Raw genomic sequence first — 17,306 nt, forward strand, 5'->3', positions numbered from 1 at the left:
TAAACAAAAACTCGATCCTAAATATTGGATCCCGAGTTTGGTGGGCTTATTTATTACCCAATAGAAAAAAATAATAAAAATATTTTACTCGCTTAAGACAATTAGGTAAAACTACCTTCAAATTCAATTAACTCGGATTATCTTAAAAAAATTGATTTATGTCGTAACATATGTTAAAATGTATGACTTTAAACTAGAGGGGGGGGGGGGGGGGGGGAGGGAATGGTTTAAAGAGAGTTTTCGCAAACTTTTAAGTCTAGAATGAAATTACTTCAAGAAAAACTTGAATCAGAATTCAGTTTGCCAAAACACAAAGCAAATAAGCACAACACCAGAAAAAAAAAATCGGTTGTTTATATCAGTTCACAAATATAAAACTAAAATTAAAGAGTTTAAGGATAGAGAGAATGCACACAGAGGTTTATACTGGTTCACTCTTAACCAATAGCTACATCCAGTCTTCCCAGAAACCACTGGGGAATCCACTAAGCAATCAACCCTAGATTACTTACAACACCACCAAAGAAGTGACCTTGATCCCCTCAAGACACACACTTCCTTTGGCTTCAGCACAACACCACTAAGAATGCTGATCTTGACAACCTCAAGAACACACAACACTTCTCAGCTTCACACACAGAGTTTCTTTCAAAGTACAAAGGATTACACTTGTTACAGAAAAGATCTGAAATCAATACAAGATGAAAATCCTATATCACACTCTCTTTGATCCAGCAATCTCAAAGCAATCTCTAACTCTTTCAAAAGCAAAATCAGTGAAAAACTCAAATTTGTTTTTCTTTGATTAAAACTAAGTTTTTTGTTACAAAATCTGAACAAACTATTTATTGCATTCAATGCCTGGTCAAAGCATTTAAAACTGGAGCGTATTCAGTTATAAAATCATTTAATGCTCAGTCAAAACACAAAACAATTTTCTGTTATGGTCCCAAAACAAACAATCGGTTGTTTTCACGAATCAATCGGTTGTTTTGGTTTGACAGCAAGTCAACCATCAAAAACAGTTTTCAACATTTCTAAAAACACCTAAGTATAAAACAATTGGTTGTTTCGACAAAACAACAAGTTGTTTTTCACTTAGTTTGAAAAACACTTTTCAATTAAAAGGTTTGAGAATGCTTATGCTTTGGATTCAATCAAGAGTGGATTTACACATAAAATCTACCCCAGATCCTATCTAAAGACAGTTCAGCAACAACAAGTACATCCAACCTTTCATCAACTTTCAAAGGGTTTGGATTCTTCAAAGCTTGAACACACTTGATTTAACAACATACACTATACATGAAAAATAATTATTATTTATCATAAATATTTTTCACAAAATAATAAAATAAATTATAGTCATAAGAATAAGAGCACATAAAACGTGAATACTAAAAAAATATTACAAAAATAATTTTTCTTTATTAATAATAATAGATAATATTATTAACAATGTCAATTTTAAACTTAAACGTAAAATACAAAAACTAGATTAAATATTTAAATTACTTTGACAGTAAATTTCGCCATTCATTTCTTCAACTTTTATTAAAATAATGATTATTTTTTTTAACCATACTTACCATATTTAATGAAATCTCTCCTTATTGTTACTTTTTGCTTTTATTCACAAGGTTCAAATAAGAAAATCTTATTTAAGGAGACTTGTCAAGTTGTCACTTGAATTAACAATTTATTAGGAATTTAATAATTAAATATTAATTCCTTAATAAAATTATTCACTAACAAAAGTTAAAATGAGGATGAAAAACAACATTTCCATTAAAATTCCTTGAAGTAACTTGAACTCTCATCTAAATTAACAAAAAATAAAATGAAGAGAAACAACATTTACTTAAACTTCTTTGAACTAATTTGAACTCTTATCTAAATATTTTAAGAAGGAATAACTGATTAATTTGATTCTTAACCACGCAAAAAAAATTCTAATTTAATATTTAAAGTAATAAAATATTTATTTTAGTCTTTAAATATATAAAAAGCCATATAATTATACTATATTCTTAATTTTTATAACACTATTATTTATCATAAAAATATAATTTTAAAATTAATTCAACAGTAAATTAGAGATTATTTTATCATGATGATATTAGAAATTATTTTTCTTACATATTTAAAAAATAAATCAAATTATTTACTATTTAAAAAAAATTAAATTTATAGAGCCCTTCAAAATTTCAAGAATCAAATTGTACCATTAAAAAACAAAGGAGGAAATAAAATGTGTAATTTAGCTAACGAAATTTCCCATCAAGTGGTGCAATGCATAGTACCATCGTTAATTTCCTCATTTTGTTTTGCAGACATTACTAACCCCTCGAAGCTCTCACCCTCCGTCTCAGACACTGACCACCTCCACCTCGCCGCCGCCGCCGGCAGCCGCTGTGAGCATTTCCCCCCTACATGTTGACTTGATCGTAGTTGTTGATGCGACCGGAATTTCATAAAAAAGAGATTTTTGGAAGATTTCCCCTTCATATATTGTTTGGGCTGCAGCTTATTGGTTTTGTTGTTTTTAACTTTTTTGGGTTTGATTAAATGGGTTTGGTGATTTTTGTGTTTGTTGGAGTTTTGGTGTTCCTAAGTTCATGGAGGGGGTGTTTGAGTTGCATCACCTTAGTGAGATATATATGGGTTCTGGAGATGTTTCATCTTTCCTTTTAAAATTTCCATTTTTTTCTGAATAGTGGGGTGAGTTTATTAATATGGGTTTCGTATTTCTATTTTAGGTGGCTAATTTTGATACCCATATGAGTTCTGAGTAAGTTAATTGGATTTTCTAGTTCTAATCTCATTGCCATTGTTGTATTCTTCGTTGCATTTGTCTATGTAATAGGATTAAACAACGCTCTCGAGTCTCTCCCATTTCCTTGTGTGTGAAATTATGAATTGATTACATTCTAGGTATTGATTTCATTTATTTTTATTAAAATTTAGGTGAGTTTTAACTTATAATCTGTCAACTCAGCACAAACAGGGTGGGCTAGACTTTCCAACCATTGGAAGTTCCAACAATGGCAGGCATAGCTATAGTTCTAGATCTGTGGAGGAAGAACCAAAGCTCGAGCTTCGGAGTGCACTCTTCTCACGCCTTTCAGTCTTCTAGTGCCCTTTTTTCTGCCTCTGCTGCTGCTACTGCTGCTGCAGCGTCTGTTGCTGCGGGGACTGGTTTTGCCTCAAGGGCTTTGTTTGGGTATGCTCCGCCTCCATTTTTCTACACTATTGATCTTCGTGTTTTAGGGATGATGCTTTTGTTGTGTTATAGGATTTTGATCTAGGATAGGATACACAATCTGACTAAACATGACAAGTGTTACTTTTAAGATTTGGGTATGGTTGTGGATTGCTATAAGTGTACATTTGAAGTTTGCTATGATGGTGAAAATTTGGGTATTTTTTTTGGGATAAATGGGTTGTTGGCAGTTTTAGTGTGTGCTGCTGGTTATTTGGGCATAATTTGGTTCACTGGTATAAATTTGAATCCATTTATTTGTGAAATAGTTAAGAATTCAAGATTTAAAAAATGTTATTATAATTTTGATTTTGGTGGAGCAATTTATTTGTTATTATGATTGTTTATTTGAAAGAGTTAAGAGCAGTTTGGGGAAGAAATTATAACATGAGGCAGACATGCTTCATGCTTGATTACAAGGACATATATTGGAGTTTGATCTTCAGAGGTTGAATATATTCCATTAGAATTATTACATTTGGAGATTCTAGGTAGTGTGAGCTAAAGGGGCTTGTAGTCATCATCATTCATCAAACACTTTGCGTGAGTGGATATTTTCCTCTCTATTTCTTCCGAAGAAGATATTTTGCATGAGTAATTCATTGTCTGTCCTATTGCAACAACTTTTTTCCTATGTTATTCAGTTATAATATGGACTATCTCTCAGAAATGTTATCGTTGTTATGTATGTGTGTGTGTGTCTATATACTGAACTCTTATTTATTTGTTGTGTGTGCATCTGGGGATGTTGTGGCATATTTGATGGAATTACCATTGACCCAATTTTAGCGTTTTGGAGGACTTAAAGGAAAGGCTGTGATGTTTACAGAAGTGCTATGAGTTGCTCAATGAGCATATATTTACTTTTAACCATCACATTATTTCTTATTCCTCTAAGTCATGTTTGAAAAGAAGAAAGAATAACCAAATAGTTAGGTGGCAGTAATGGGGAGGGTGATACAGGAATCATGTACAGGAGGAAAAAGGGAGGGAGAGAGAGAGAGATAATAGGTATATAAGGAGGAAGGGTACCCAAATGAAAGGGAAGAATTATTCTGAGGTTTTGTGGTGATTTTGAGTTGAGGCTGGCTCTTCCCATAATCCAGGTGTTTGTTTGTTTTTTTTACTTGCTCAGTGGCTCTTCCATATTTGTAAAAGGATTAATTTATCCATAGTTATTTATGGTTTTTCTGTTGGATTTCTCTATTTCCATCATATAGAGGAGTTCTCTTCTGATCAGTGGTATGTATCAGTACTAGTTGATCTACCCTTGTTTAATATCTTGGTTCCTATCATTATTTTATTTTCAGGTCATCAGTTGCTTATTGTGATGCTGGTGCAGCATTATCTGAAGACTACAGTTCTATTATACAAAGTTCTTTTAAAAAGAATTACCAATATGATGCACTAAGATATAGTACCAAGCAGTATAATGTGGAACTTAAACCTCTCTTCTCTGCTTTTGAATTGAGGGCATTTGCAATGACTTCCATGAGGTCGTTTTTGATGTTCTATTTGCCTCTTTTGGAGCCTCGTGCCGAGATGGAAGACGATGAGGATTTCTTGGAGGAGGATCAAGAGCACCCTGTTGATCTGGTTGTTCCCTTCAAAAAATCAGTGAAGCAAATCATTCGTGAGGTGAGATTTATCTTGTTTTTTTTATTTATGGCTCAGTAAAATGTATACATTGGAATATATTGACAATGTATGAAATTGCTATGAGTGATTTGTTATTTAGTATTAGTGACAATGCTGTACAGCTTGTATTTCAGGAACCCCGTGTCTAATTCATGACTAGATTGTCTTCATTTCATACCCTTAGATAAACATGTTAGTTGAGGGGGCTAGCTGTTTTTATTTGTTTATTTTTGTTTTTGACATGTGGAATTTAGTGAACACACAACCTTCTCTACACTAAAAAATAACAGTCATTCATTCTTGGGTCATACTTAATGTAGGGTGGTGACCATATGAACAAAATTGTTGAGAGAAAATATTGGGTATGGTGATCTGTGCATAAAGATGTCATGTCTTCTAGATGACAGTGTGGTTGATAGGAGACCTTTGATTAAAAAGGTCTATGTTAGGAAGAAGAAACGGGTAGCAGAGAATTTAAACCCATATGCACTATAACCGCCTAATAGAATGTTCATTAAGGCTGTTAGGGGTTAAGAAAGAAAGATATATAATATAGTTAGCAGAGTTGGGGAGGGAATAACAGAAAAATAGTGTAATGTGGAGAGTCTGGTTCATAACCAGTGGATTGGTACTTCATTTTAATAAAGTTCAATCTTTCCTCTTAACCTTTTTGTTGGTACCAGTGTAACAACTGGTATCAAAGCTCCTTCCATAGGCAGTTGGTCACGCATTTGCTGAGAGCAAGAAGTTCTTGTTGTCAACAAGAATGAAGGTTGGATTGGAATCGATTAAGTAAAGATTGGAAGAGTGAAACAGAGATGGGGAAACGAGTGGGTTCTCATGGAATTACAGGATGCACACCTCAAGAAACTCAGACAAAATGGATTGTGTTTTGCAATGGATAGAAAATTTGATTGGGGAGCAATGCACATTGATGGTTCAAACAAGGAAGAATGGGTTGATTTGGAAGTGGAGGAAAAACTTTGTAAAGACAGTATGAGAAAATGGCGAAAATTAGAAACATCTATACTTGAACTAAGTAAGAAAATAAAAAAATATTTTATTGATAACAGTCACAACAATTACATTCTCAGATCTATTTGTAATAATCAAAACCTTTAAAAGGAAAATAAAAATATGTTGACATGAATAGGAAGATTCTAAAGATATTTTTTCATAATTTGGAGATATTGAGAATATTTTTTATCCTAATAATCTGCTATTTACAAGACTCCCCTCAAGTTGGTAAATAAATATCAATCATTCCTAAATTACCTACAAGATCCTGGAATCTGCCCTGAGGAAGTTGTTCTGTGTAAATTCTGTTATCTAAAATACTGTAGGGACATGAGATGTAACCACTAGGCCCCAGTCAAGATTATCTTTCGTGAAGTGCATGTCAATTTCAATATGTTTGGTCCTATCATGTTGGACTGGATCATGCGCAATGCTCATGGTTGACTTGTTATCACATTACAATTGCATAGAGATGTCAACCTTTATTTTAAGGTCAAGTATGATCTTCGTCCAGAGCTCTTCACACACCTTGAGCAAGGGCTAAAAATTCAGCTTCTGCACTACAACAAGATACTCTATCATGTTTCTTGCTTCACCAGGTCACCAAACTTTCTCCAAGAAACATACAGTACCTGGTTGTAGATTTTTTGTCCGTAACACAATCTGTACAGTTTGCATCAGTATATATCTTCAGGGTCAGAGTGTCTTATTTCTTGAAGAATAACCCCTGTCTTGGGCTTGACTTCAGGTACAGAAGAATTTTGTCAACTGCTTGCCTGTGTCTTTGTCTTGGACCATGCATAAACTGACTTACCACAATAACTGTATAAGCAATGTCTGGTTTTGTGTGTTGTAAATAAATAAGGTTCCTACCAATCTTTGATATTGGTTCTTTTTACAAGTTAGCTCTCTTCACTTCCAATTCTATGATTTTGTTCTATAGGAACTCCTAGGATTCTCCATACCAATTTACTTGTTTCTTTAAGGAGATCAAGTAAATATTTTTTTCAAGAAATGAAAATCCCCCTTTTTTTTAATAACCAACCTCTATCCCAAGGAAATACCTAATTTTTCCTAGGTCTTTCATTTCAAATTGGGCGGCCAATATTTCCTTTAAAGCCAATTTCTCTGTTTTCTCATCTCGTGCAATAATCATGTCATTTACATAGACCAACAATAGTGTAAGTTTACCTGTAATAGAGTGTTTTATGAATAAAGTATGATCTCATTGACATTGCGTATATCCTAAGGAAGCCATTGCTTTTTTAAATCTCTCAAACCATGCTCTTGATAGAGGAGACAAATTCTAAAGTAAATTAGAGTAAATCCTTATGATGTAGGAAGTTAATAAGGAAGCCATGTGGCAGCCAGTCAGTTAAATTCTGTTATAATTTTCTGCATTGTTAGTTAGTTGGTGCGATACACTCCTATAAATAGCAAGCTCTAAACTAAGCCCATGCATTCTGAATTTTCAATCAAATAATTCTTGTAATCTCTCTCAAGTCAGTACAATTCTTCGGATTCTATTCTTCCATTAGAATCCCTGAAGTTCTGTAGTTCTTCGAATAGTTCCTATTCCTAGTTCTACCTTCATTACCTTGTAATCTCTCATCCTTATTATATATATAATTAAAAAAATTCCAATTAATAAAATCCACGATTATGCACTATATTTGCAGTCTATGTTAGCTGAACTTTACTTTAGGTCTTCATGTCCTTGGTCATGAAATCATTCGGTTGATATCAACTCTGTCTAAGTAACGAACAAGAAATATACAATAAAATTGCTATTGTTTTAGAAGATTGAGTGCTGTTAGTATTACTGTTAAACATCTTATTATACAGAATTTAAGTAAAAAGCAATTCTAATCCATCGAATTCATTTAATCCTAACCATCTAAAGTAATTTGAACAAATACAATAGATAAAATTACCTGAACATATTGAATAGTACTTCCACTACGTGAACAGTGCTCATTGACAACAACACAAGAAACAACCCAACATTTAACTATACTTGTCCCCTTTACCTTCCGTCCATACTATTAATCTTGTTGATTGTAAGCAGACCCGCCTAGAATGTCTTCCACTATGTGAACACTGCTCATTGACAACAACACAAGAAACAACTCAACATTTCTTTTGGCTACCAATCAGTTAATTGTCTGGGAATAAAATTTTGACAGGATTAACGCGGTCAATATTGTTGTATGCTTCAAATGTCCCTTGTCTGTGTCGTATTGCATCTGTTATACATATAAGAATAATCTACATGTACTCATTCTAGGAGTACCCTTATCAAAAGCTACACAAACTTCAACGGTGATAAAGGGATGAAATTTTTTTACTGTTATATTTGTTTTATTACACAAAATTGAGCTTATCATTCTATCCAAGCCTATGCTACCATTCCAATTAATCTCTCGCATATTGGACTTTGAGAGCAAAAAGTGCTGCTAGGAATTTGTTAACTTTTCAGAATTAACCATCTTCATTTGAAATATTCTTTCACAGTAATCTTTTACTTTTGATGCTCTGTATTTCTGCCGGACCTTGTTTTTCTTGATCCAGTAATAAGCAAATTGGTACTATTGTTCCTTTATGTTAGGGGTGGGCATGGATTAGATTTTTAAAAATTCAATCCAAATCCAATAATTGGAATTTTGATAAAATTGGAATTAAAGCCTAGACTATTATATCTGATAAAGTTAGTTTTATTTGAATTTATTTATAATTTTTTACTAAATAATTAAGATATTTTTCTTGATACATTGTTAATTTAGGGGAGAGAGTGATCACAATCAATGGCTAATAGCATGATGGCCCATTCGAGGATATATGTTCGAATATTCTAATTGAAGTTTTTCTTTTTTTCTTTCTTCGAGTATTATTTTTTCTTATTGTGTATTTGTTTTTGCTTATAAAAGTCTTTCTGATTTTTTTATCATGTGGCAATATACACCTATGAGCACCTATCCATGCTGTGTGTATGTCCATTATTAATATAATAACTTTTTTCTTGCTGAAATTTTCTTATTTCTTTCAATTTTAGTCTTTCAAAAACAAAAAAATATTATATTTATATGGTGAGCAAGACTTATTGGCCTTTTTAGGTTCATTGCAAGGTTGTCAAAATTGAGATCTTACTCAAGATTAGGAAGAGTAGTATAAATTGTAAATCGGGAAATCTAACTACAAAATGAAGGAAGTTCATATATATGCATATATAATTATATATATGTACACATAAAGTAATGAATCAGAATAGGGCCCTTGAAAGACATGCTAAAACTTCTATTCAACATCATAAGCAAAAAAAGAGTACAATATGGGCATGTAATCATATATGATATATGTAGTATTGTATGGATTTACAAGATAGTATATGTAGATTGTACTTCTATTACACAAAACAGCAAAGCACCAGAAAAACAACCGGTTGTTTATACAGTAAAGCAATAACAACTGAATTTAAATGAGTTTAAGGGAAGAAAGAGATACACCAACAATTTATATTGGTTCACTCTTAAACCAAGAGCTACATCCAGTCCCCAAAAGCCACTGGTAATCCACTAAGCAATCAAAACAATTACACACAAACCACCAAAGTAGTGACCTTGAACCCTTCAAGAAACACACTCACTTTGGCACAACACACACCAAGAAAGTTGATCTTGACCACCTCAAGAACACACAACACTCCTTGGCAATAACACCAGAAGCCACTGGGTAATCCACTAAGCAATCAAAACAATTACACACAAACCACCAAAGTAGTGACCTTGAACCCTTCAAGAAACATACTCACTTTGGCACAACACACACCAAGAATGTTGATCTTGACCACCTCAAGAACACACAACACTCCTTCGCAATAACACCAGAATCACAGAAGATTAAAAAAGAATTACACTTGTTTACAAAATAATCTGAAATCAATACAGATGCAATTCTATTCCACTCTTTCTTGAGAAAACCCAAAGCTTGATGTGAATGTTCAAAACTTGAAAGCAATCTTTCTCACAACTTAAAAACTCAATTCTGTTTCACTTATTTGTTTTAAAACATAAACAAACCATTTATAATTTTCAAAGATTGGTCAAAGCATTTAATAAAGGAGCGTATTAAGTTGGAAATAATTTAAAGCACACTCAACCACCAAAATAAAATTCTGTTAGGATTTTCAAAGAAACAATCGTTTGAAACCACGAAATAATCGATTGTTTTGGTTTGACAGCAAGTCAACCAACCAAAACAGTTTTCAACATTTTTCAAAAACACCTAAGAGTAAAACAATTGGTTGTTTCGACACAACAATGTTGTTTTTCACTTAGTTTGAAAAACACTTAAATTCAAAAGGTTTTAAAACACATTAGCTTTATATTCAATAAAGAGTGCATTGCACTTTTTAAACTACCCAGATCCCACCCCAAACATAGCAGCAACTCCAGCCTTGCATCAAACACTTTGGATTTGGATTCTTCAAAGCCCTTGATCACTCTTGATCAACGAGAATAACAGATTCGAGAAAGCTGTAGAAAAAACAAGAGAAGGGGGTAGAATCACATAGATGAGAGAATACTAAGTTAAAACAGAGAAGGAGAGTGTGTCAGGGAGAAAGAGAATAAGGAGGTAGTGATTTTTGTTTCGAGAAGGATAAAAATGCAGTGGTAGTTTTGTCAAAGGTAAAAAGAGCGCAGTGATTTTTGTTTCTGCTAGAGGAAGATTGGTAGTTTAGGTGAAAAAGGTGTGATAACTTTTTGATTATGCCAATAGGGAGAGTGGTAATTTTATGTGAAAAAGGGGGTTAACTTTTGGTTATTTATGAAAAGAAGAGCCAGTCCGAAGAGGTGCAGGGGGTTTTGACAGTAGAAGGAAAAACGAAATTCGGCTTTGTGCTTAATTAGGGTATTTTTGGGGATGAATCAGATTGTGGATATAAACGGGTCGCAAACCCAACCAGCTCGGAATACAAAACTTGGCTCACAAGCCGCACCCATGCAAGTCTTGATTTTCAATGATGATCAGATGCTATTCACCAAAATCATAGATGCATCAATCTTATGCTCTAGAACACAATTTTGACTAGATGACTCATTGGTCTAGTTAAGTTTATTGATTTATTTGTAGACTTTTTATAAATTAGTTAACATAAATAGATTTTTAGGTTAGATAAGAATTTTTAACAGGTCATACTTGTAATAGGTAAATAGGCCAATGATGCCTTGGTTGAGGCTGAGGATGCCTTGAAGAAGGCCATGCCAATGATGCTCCAAGTGAGGTCGTGTTGAGGATGCTCCAATTGAGGTTGAGTTGAGGATGTCTCAACGGAAGACCAACCTAACATTGCCCTAATCGTGGTCTTGACCAAAGAGGCACTTTGCAGATAGAGTAAAAAATGGCTCAGCCGAAACTAACATAAAATTGTCTTGACCAAACATTTCTTTTGGATGAACATTGATTTTTGAATTTTTTAAAATCCAAAAAAATATCCAATCCAAATAATTGGATTTAAAATCCAAAAGTATGGTTTTGGATTTGAATCAAATTTGTTAAAATGGACTTAAAGAGATTAGTATGATAATGGATTGTCTTAAAAAGTGGACTTTAAGCCTATTTTAACCACACAAAATCGGCTCTTAAGGTGAGGTTTATACCTATTCATACATTATATTTTTACCATATCTCTAGTCAATATTAGATCTCTAACACACTTCCTTTTGTTGAGGATGAACATGTTGAGCATGAGATTAGATATTCGTGGGTGATTCGATAGTAGTCTGATAAGCCAAACAAACCTCATTAGAATTGAGTGCTTACCACTAGGTCATAAGCTACAAATGATAGTCAGAAAGCAACTCTCTTTATTTAAGAGCATAGTAGTCCAAACACCACGATTCAAGTGTGACCTGGCCCATCTGGCCTATATCATGGGATAATTGATACAACTTGCAACAATCTTCCTCTCAATAACTGAGCTACTAGGAATTGAACTCATGACCTTGACTTTGATACCAACTTAAAAGGTGGACTTTAAAGATTAATTCAATTTCACAAAATCGGCTTTTAAAATGAGGTTCATATATATATTTATATTAGAATTTGGTCATTTCTTAATCAATGAGGGATCTTCAATGGATTGGATTTGAATATTTAGATGTTTTGCACACCCCTGCATAAGGTTTTTCCTTTTATTTAGTAATATCTAAAATTACCTAGTAAATTAGTTTGAATTTTAATTTTTGCTCTTCTATGTGTGGATCAGACATATTTAAAGCTTATTATTTTAAATGTGTCTTGGGTGCCATAACAGTCAACCGTTGTGACCACTAGAAGGATTTTAGAAAGAATTGCTGTTCATTATGTTTCACAAAGAATGGCATGGAAGCTTCTTAAAGGTATGCTGATAAAACAGTTTTTGTTTACTACAGGAAGAATCAATTAAAGTTTTATTAGTGAAAGGTGGTTGTTTTATATTCCGAGCTCTCCAAAAGATCTTACATGTAGTTGGTTTTTCGAATTTCTCAAACAGATATCCCTAGATCAGCAACTCGCAAGGCTGGAAAGAACATGCCTACTGTGGTTTACTTCTATTGTGTGAGCAGAACAACATTCAGAGGTCAAATCTATCCATGAATAGTATCTGTTCATTATGAAATTGCCTGAGCTTTTTGACTTCAACAACTAACTTGTGACTTTCTTTTTGTTTTGTACAGGACACATGCTTGGCGTTGCAGCATCATGGCTTGTCCAAGTTGGCATTGATCTATATAGATTCTTTTCCTCGGTATTCAAGGTGCAGAAGAAGGATAATGATGTTGATAAAACCAAAGAAGTTGGAGTTCTTGGACAGAGGATTTTCATCACTACAGTTAGATGTACTTCAGCTTTAATTTTTGCTTCCATAGGAGCAGGAATCGGTGCAACCCTTGTTCGTCCATCGCTGGGCCAGTGGATTGGTAAGAGACATTAATTTTATTTTACTTTGTAATTTTCTTCTACTCATTGAAAAAACCTGTCTAAACAAAATCTTGAGTTGATTCTTCTTTGTTCCACTTCAATAGGCTTAATAGTGTCTTCCTTTTCTTCAGGATGTGCTGCTGGTGATTTGGCAGGCCCCATTATTGTAGCATTTTGTGCTGACCAACTATTTCAAGTGAAACTCTGAATAGTTATATTTTCTGACAGATTTTTTACCCACCCACATCAAATAACTGCGGTATATTATGAATTTTGCTGTATTTGGTAGCCATATTTGATTGAGCCATTGGAAGTTGGTGAACCTGCTTTTAGCTCAAAGCATTCTAACATTTTTCAGTCATGCTAGATAATTCGTTATTGTTTCAACATAATACGCTTTCCAAGCTATTTTGTTACTGTATTTCGTAATTTGTTTGAAATTTATTTATTTTTGAAGATGGGATTCCAAGCTTAACAACTAAACATAATATGCAAGTGATTAGTTATTGGTACTGGTCCACTTGGTAGGAGAAAACTGCATTTTCCACTATATTTAAGTGGCATCTTTCCTTTTTTGTTTTACTTCAGAAAATTTAATTCTTGAAGAACGTTTGATACACATTTCAAAAATGAATTTTTGGAAGTGATTGTGTTGATATTTGATATAGGTTTATTTATATATATATATGATTTGTTTTTGTTTTGAATATTTAATAAAAAATTTCATATTGTGATTTTTCAAGTGTATTATTATTAAGTTGATATATGTGTTAAATATATTTCATTACGTGTATTGATATGATGGGTTATGGTAGGTTGAAAATATATTATTTAAAATTAGAAGTTATTGGATAAAAAAAATATGAATTTAAAAGTATTTTAGTGACTTAAGTAAAAAAAACTACAAATAATTAAAAAAAACAATTTTTTTAATTTATTGAATACTCAATTTGTAACAAAGATTTATAGTACTCAAAACAAAATTGATTAATCTTAGAAGTTAATGTAAAATATATGAAAATTTAAAGTTTTAAAATTCATTGAATAAAAAGATAAATTTAAAAGTATTTTACGGACTTAAATCAAAATAACTACAAATAAGTTTTTTTTTAAAAAAATTGTGTTATTTATTTATTAAATATTCAATTTGAAAAAAATAGAGTATTTAAAACAAAATTGATTATCTTAAAAGTTAATGTAAAAAAAAATGAAAATTTATTTTTTTAATTCAATTATTCTGTTTATGGATGTAAAATGTATTATCTTTTATCGATTAAAATAATAATTGATTTAAAGTCATTTTCTAGAAGAAGAAAAATTAATATAAAAGTGTTTTCTGAGTTCTAAAATAAATGTAAAACACCGCGATGTAAAAGAGGTATATCTTATAAGTATGGTCAAAAGTATTTTATAATTGAAGAAATGGAATCGTTTATCTAATTGATAGCTAGATGTATGTATTTTGTAAGTAATTGTCAACTTTTTCATTAACTACATATAAAATCCATCCAACCCGCTAGGAAAAGTGTGGAGCGGGTTCACTAGTTCAACCTGCCGATTTGTTTAAGTCGGTCTCGTATAATTTTGCAGTCTGCGCAGGTCAACAACAGGACAGGTGGGCTGACCTACTGACAAATACAAAAAAAAAAAAGTTGTGTACTTATGTCAAACACCTATGCTAATAATGTTTTTCAAATTTGACTGAACTAAGATCATATTTTATTTTGTATGAACTAAACTAAGATCATATTTTATTTTGTATGATGACCATTTTGAACCATTAATTTTAATTTACACGAGTTAAACAACTGAAATGACCTTGTGATATCATTGCTTATCAAAACATAATCTGTTTCGGATAGACTCTTATTATGCAGAAGATGTAGTACATATTAAAATTGTTGACAATAAATTAACTGTGGAGTACTTATGTCAATTTGAATGCATTCAAAATATAGAAAGAAAAAAAAGCCAATAATATCTCTTCAAAAAGCCAATAATATCTCTTCAAATTGGACTGAAGTAGTTGAACCATCATTTCTTTCTCTGGCTTGTTGTGAGGAATATGATCATATTTTATTTTGTACTATAACCATTTATTTTGTACGATGACCATATTGGTTGAACCATTAATTTTAATTATATGTTTATTATATATTTTTCGACAAAATCTTAATTTGCAAATTGAATTGGAATGGATGGGGAATGTACTAACATGCATCCAAGATGCTTTTAAATTGACTACGTTTAATGTAGTGGTGTAGTTGTTTGATGTTTTGGCATGTTTTGAAATGGAAGAATATTGATGTTTGATGTTTTATCTTAATTGAATTATTGATGTTTGACTAGTGTTTAAATTGTTGTGCATAAAAGCAAAGTAGACAATAAAAAAACAGTACAAAAATCAGGTTTACTTCCAAAAATTTTCAACAATGAATTATTCATCGGTTGATCAATATATCGTTCATTCAATCATATAAATAGAATTGGATTGAACAAACACGTGTGAGCGAAAGACAATTAAATCTCAATAATGAAATATGCGTCCACTAATTTATTCAATACCTAATTCGTCTCCAAGCGTCTACTCACAAGGTTTTTAATCGTTTAGCTCTTGAATCATGCATCGAAGAGATAGTTTAGAAAACTAAACAAGAATTTAATTAAATAAAAAATTGAATTATCCACATGCGTTCAAAAATAATTTCCAAAACAACAATTAAACTCATAAGAGACTAGACATTAACACAATAAGATATTGAAGAAGAAAACTTTAATTGCATAGAACCTCAAAACAAATTGTGAAATTAAAAGAGAATTAACCCAAAAGAGTATAGCTTTTCATGCAAAGGACAAACAAAATGATCACAAAGAAGAAAATAAAGAAAACTAAGAAAATCCCAATGTTGTATTTTTCGAGCGCAATTGTGAAGGTGAATGCTTTCTCCTTGAAGTTGCATTTTTTTATAGGTTTCTTTATTCTAAGGATCTCAAAATAATACTTTTAGTTAATATATTGTTCAAAGTTTCTCAATTTCCATCTTTCCATAATGCTCGAATTCAATTAAAACTTTTATCACGAACTTTGTTTCTTTGTAATTTTGCAAAAGATTTGATTTCAATTCTGTTTGAGATATTGTAGATTTTATTATCTAATTCTTTAACTTGAATTTTGTATTCTGTTTTGATTTAAGGAAGCAACTTGAGCTTTTGCATATTCGGGCCACCCGTAAAGGTAAACACTTTCTTCAGTCTGTCTAGTCAGACACTCCTATAAGACCATTTACTGCGTTTAAGCACTAGATCGTCGACAAAACACAACTTTAACAAAAATAACATTTAAGGCCAAAACAAACCCAATTAGATGAATATCAATTAAAATAATGAATTTATTTATAATTACAGTCTAAAAATATATGATTGAAACTTTTAAAGTGTGAAAAAAATTATACTTATAAAATATCCTCACTTATCTTTTTGCACTTCTAGACAATAAACTCACAATGAACCAAAAGAACAAAGTACAAACGAATGACAAAATATTAAAATATTTATTTGAAAAATATAATTTTACATATATTTTAAATAAGTTTTTTTCTAAATATTATTACATAAATTTATTATTATACTTCATTAAATATATAAAATAAATTATATGTTAAATAACAAATTCATGACAATTTTCAATTTTTACTTTTTAAAATTTATTTATTGTTACTTATATTCACCATTATTAATATTTTTTTATTTTTTATTTTCAAATTTATATCATAAAATTATATTTTTACAACTTGTTTCAGATTAATTATTGTTATTTTATTTTTAATAATTATCATTGTATATAAAATTATTAAAATTGAGTTACTATAACGTAAAATTGATTTTTATTCATAATATAAAATTTAGACATTTTATGTCTTTATTTTTTTAACATCACAAACACGTTCTAAGAGAACTATATTATAATATTATAATTAATATAAAATATTTTATTTTAACATTTTAATCTATATTGAAAATTCATTTATCAAGAAAGAAAAACTCGCAAAATTCATTTCAGTAGTTTCTTGAATACAAATAGAAATGTATAAAATTTGAACTAAACACAAAAAATAATTTTAAGTAAAAATACAGTGATAACAAAGCACATTTAACCCATTAACATAATTATAACAATAAAAGTTTATATCATGCATTCTCCATTATTTAAAAAATCTAAGTTGGTACTTACTTAATTTAAACCACTTTATTATTATTATTATTAATATTTTAATTATTTAAATGTGTACTTAAATTTTTTCTTTCTCCATTTTGAAAAAAATAAATGTAAAAAGATTATGCTAATCTAAATTGGGTTATACAGAAATTAAATTCCGGCCACAATACACAAAATTCAGACTGAATTCGGCTCAGCAACCGTACAAGGAAC

At 31.2% G+C, this 17,306-nt stretch overlaps 1 protein-coding gene across 4 annotated transcripts; it reads left to right on the forward strand.

Annotated features, from left to right (window-relative positions):
* The first annotated feature begins 2,255 nt into the window (after positions 1-2,255).
* LOC137837245 (uncharacterized) lies at positions 2,256-13,333 on the forward strand. Of its 4 annotated transcripts, none has more exons than XM_068646188.1 (8): positions 2,258-2,414; positions 2,760-2,791; positions 2,999-3,223; positions 4,573-4,900; positions 12,231-12,315; positions 12,450-12,536; positions 12,634-12,876; positions 13,009-13,333. In XM_068646188.1, the coding sequence occupies exons 3-8, from the start codon at positions 3,045-3,047 to the stop codon at positions 13,083-13,085; spliced, it is 999 nt and encodes a 332-aa protein (XP_068502289.1). In that variant the 5' UTR covers positions 2,258-2,414; positions 2,760-2,791; positions 2,999-3,044; the 3' UTR covers positions 13,086-13,333. The 4 variants fall into 4 exon arrangements, with proteins under 4 accessions (XP_068502287.1, XP_068502289.1, XP_068502286.1 ...); XM_068646187.1 differs by having other exon boundaries at positions 2,300-2,414; positions 2,968-3,223; XM_068646186.1 differs by lacking the exon at positions 2,760-2,791 and having other exon boundaries at positions 2,256-2,414; positions 2,968-3,223.
* The last annotated feature ends 3,973 nt before the right edge of the window (positions 13,334-17,306 follow it).

This window comes from Phaseolus vulgaris, chromosome 4 (genome assembly GCF_000499845.2).
Source record: "Phaseolus vulgaris cultivar G19833 chromosome 4, P. vulgaris v2.0, whole genome shotgun sequence".
Classification (NCBI taxonomy): domain Eukaryota; kingdom Viridiplantae; phylum Streptophyta; class Magnoliopsida; order Fabales; family Fabaceae; genus Phaseolus; species Phaseolus vulgaris.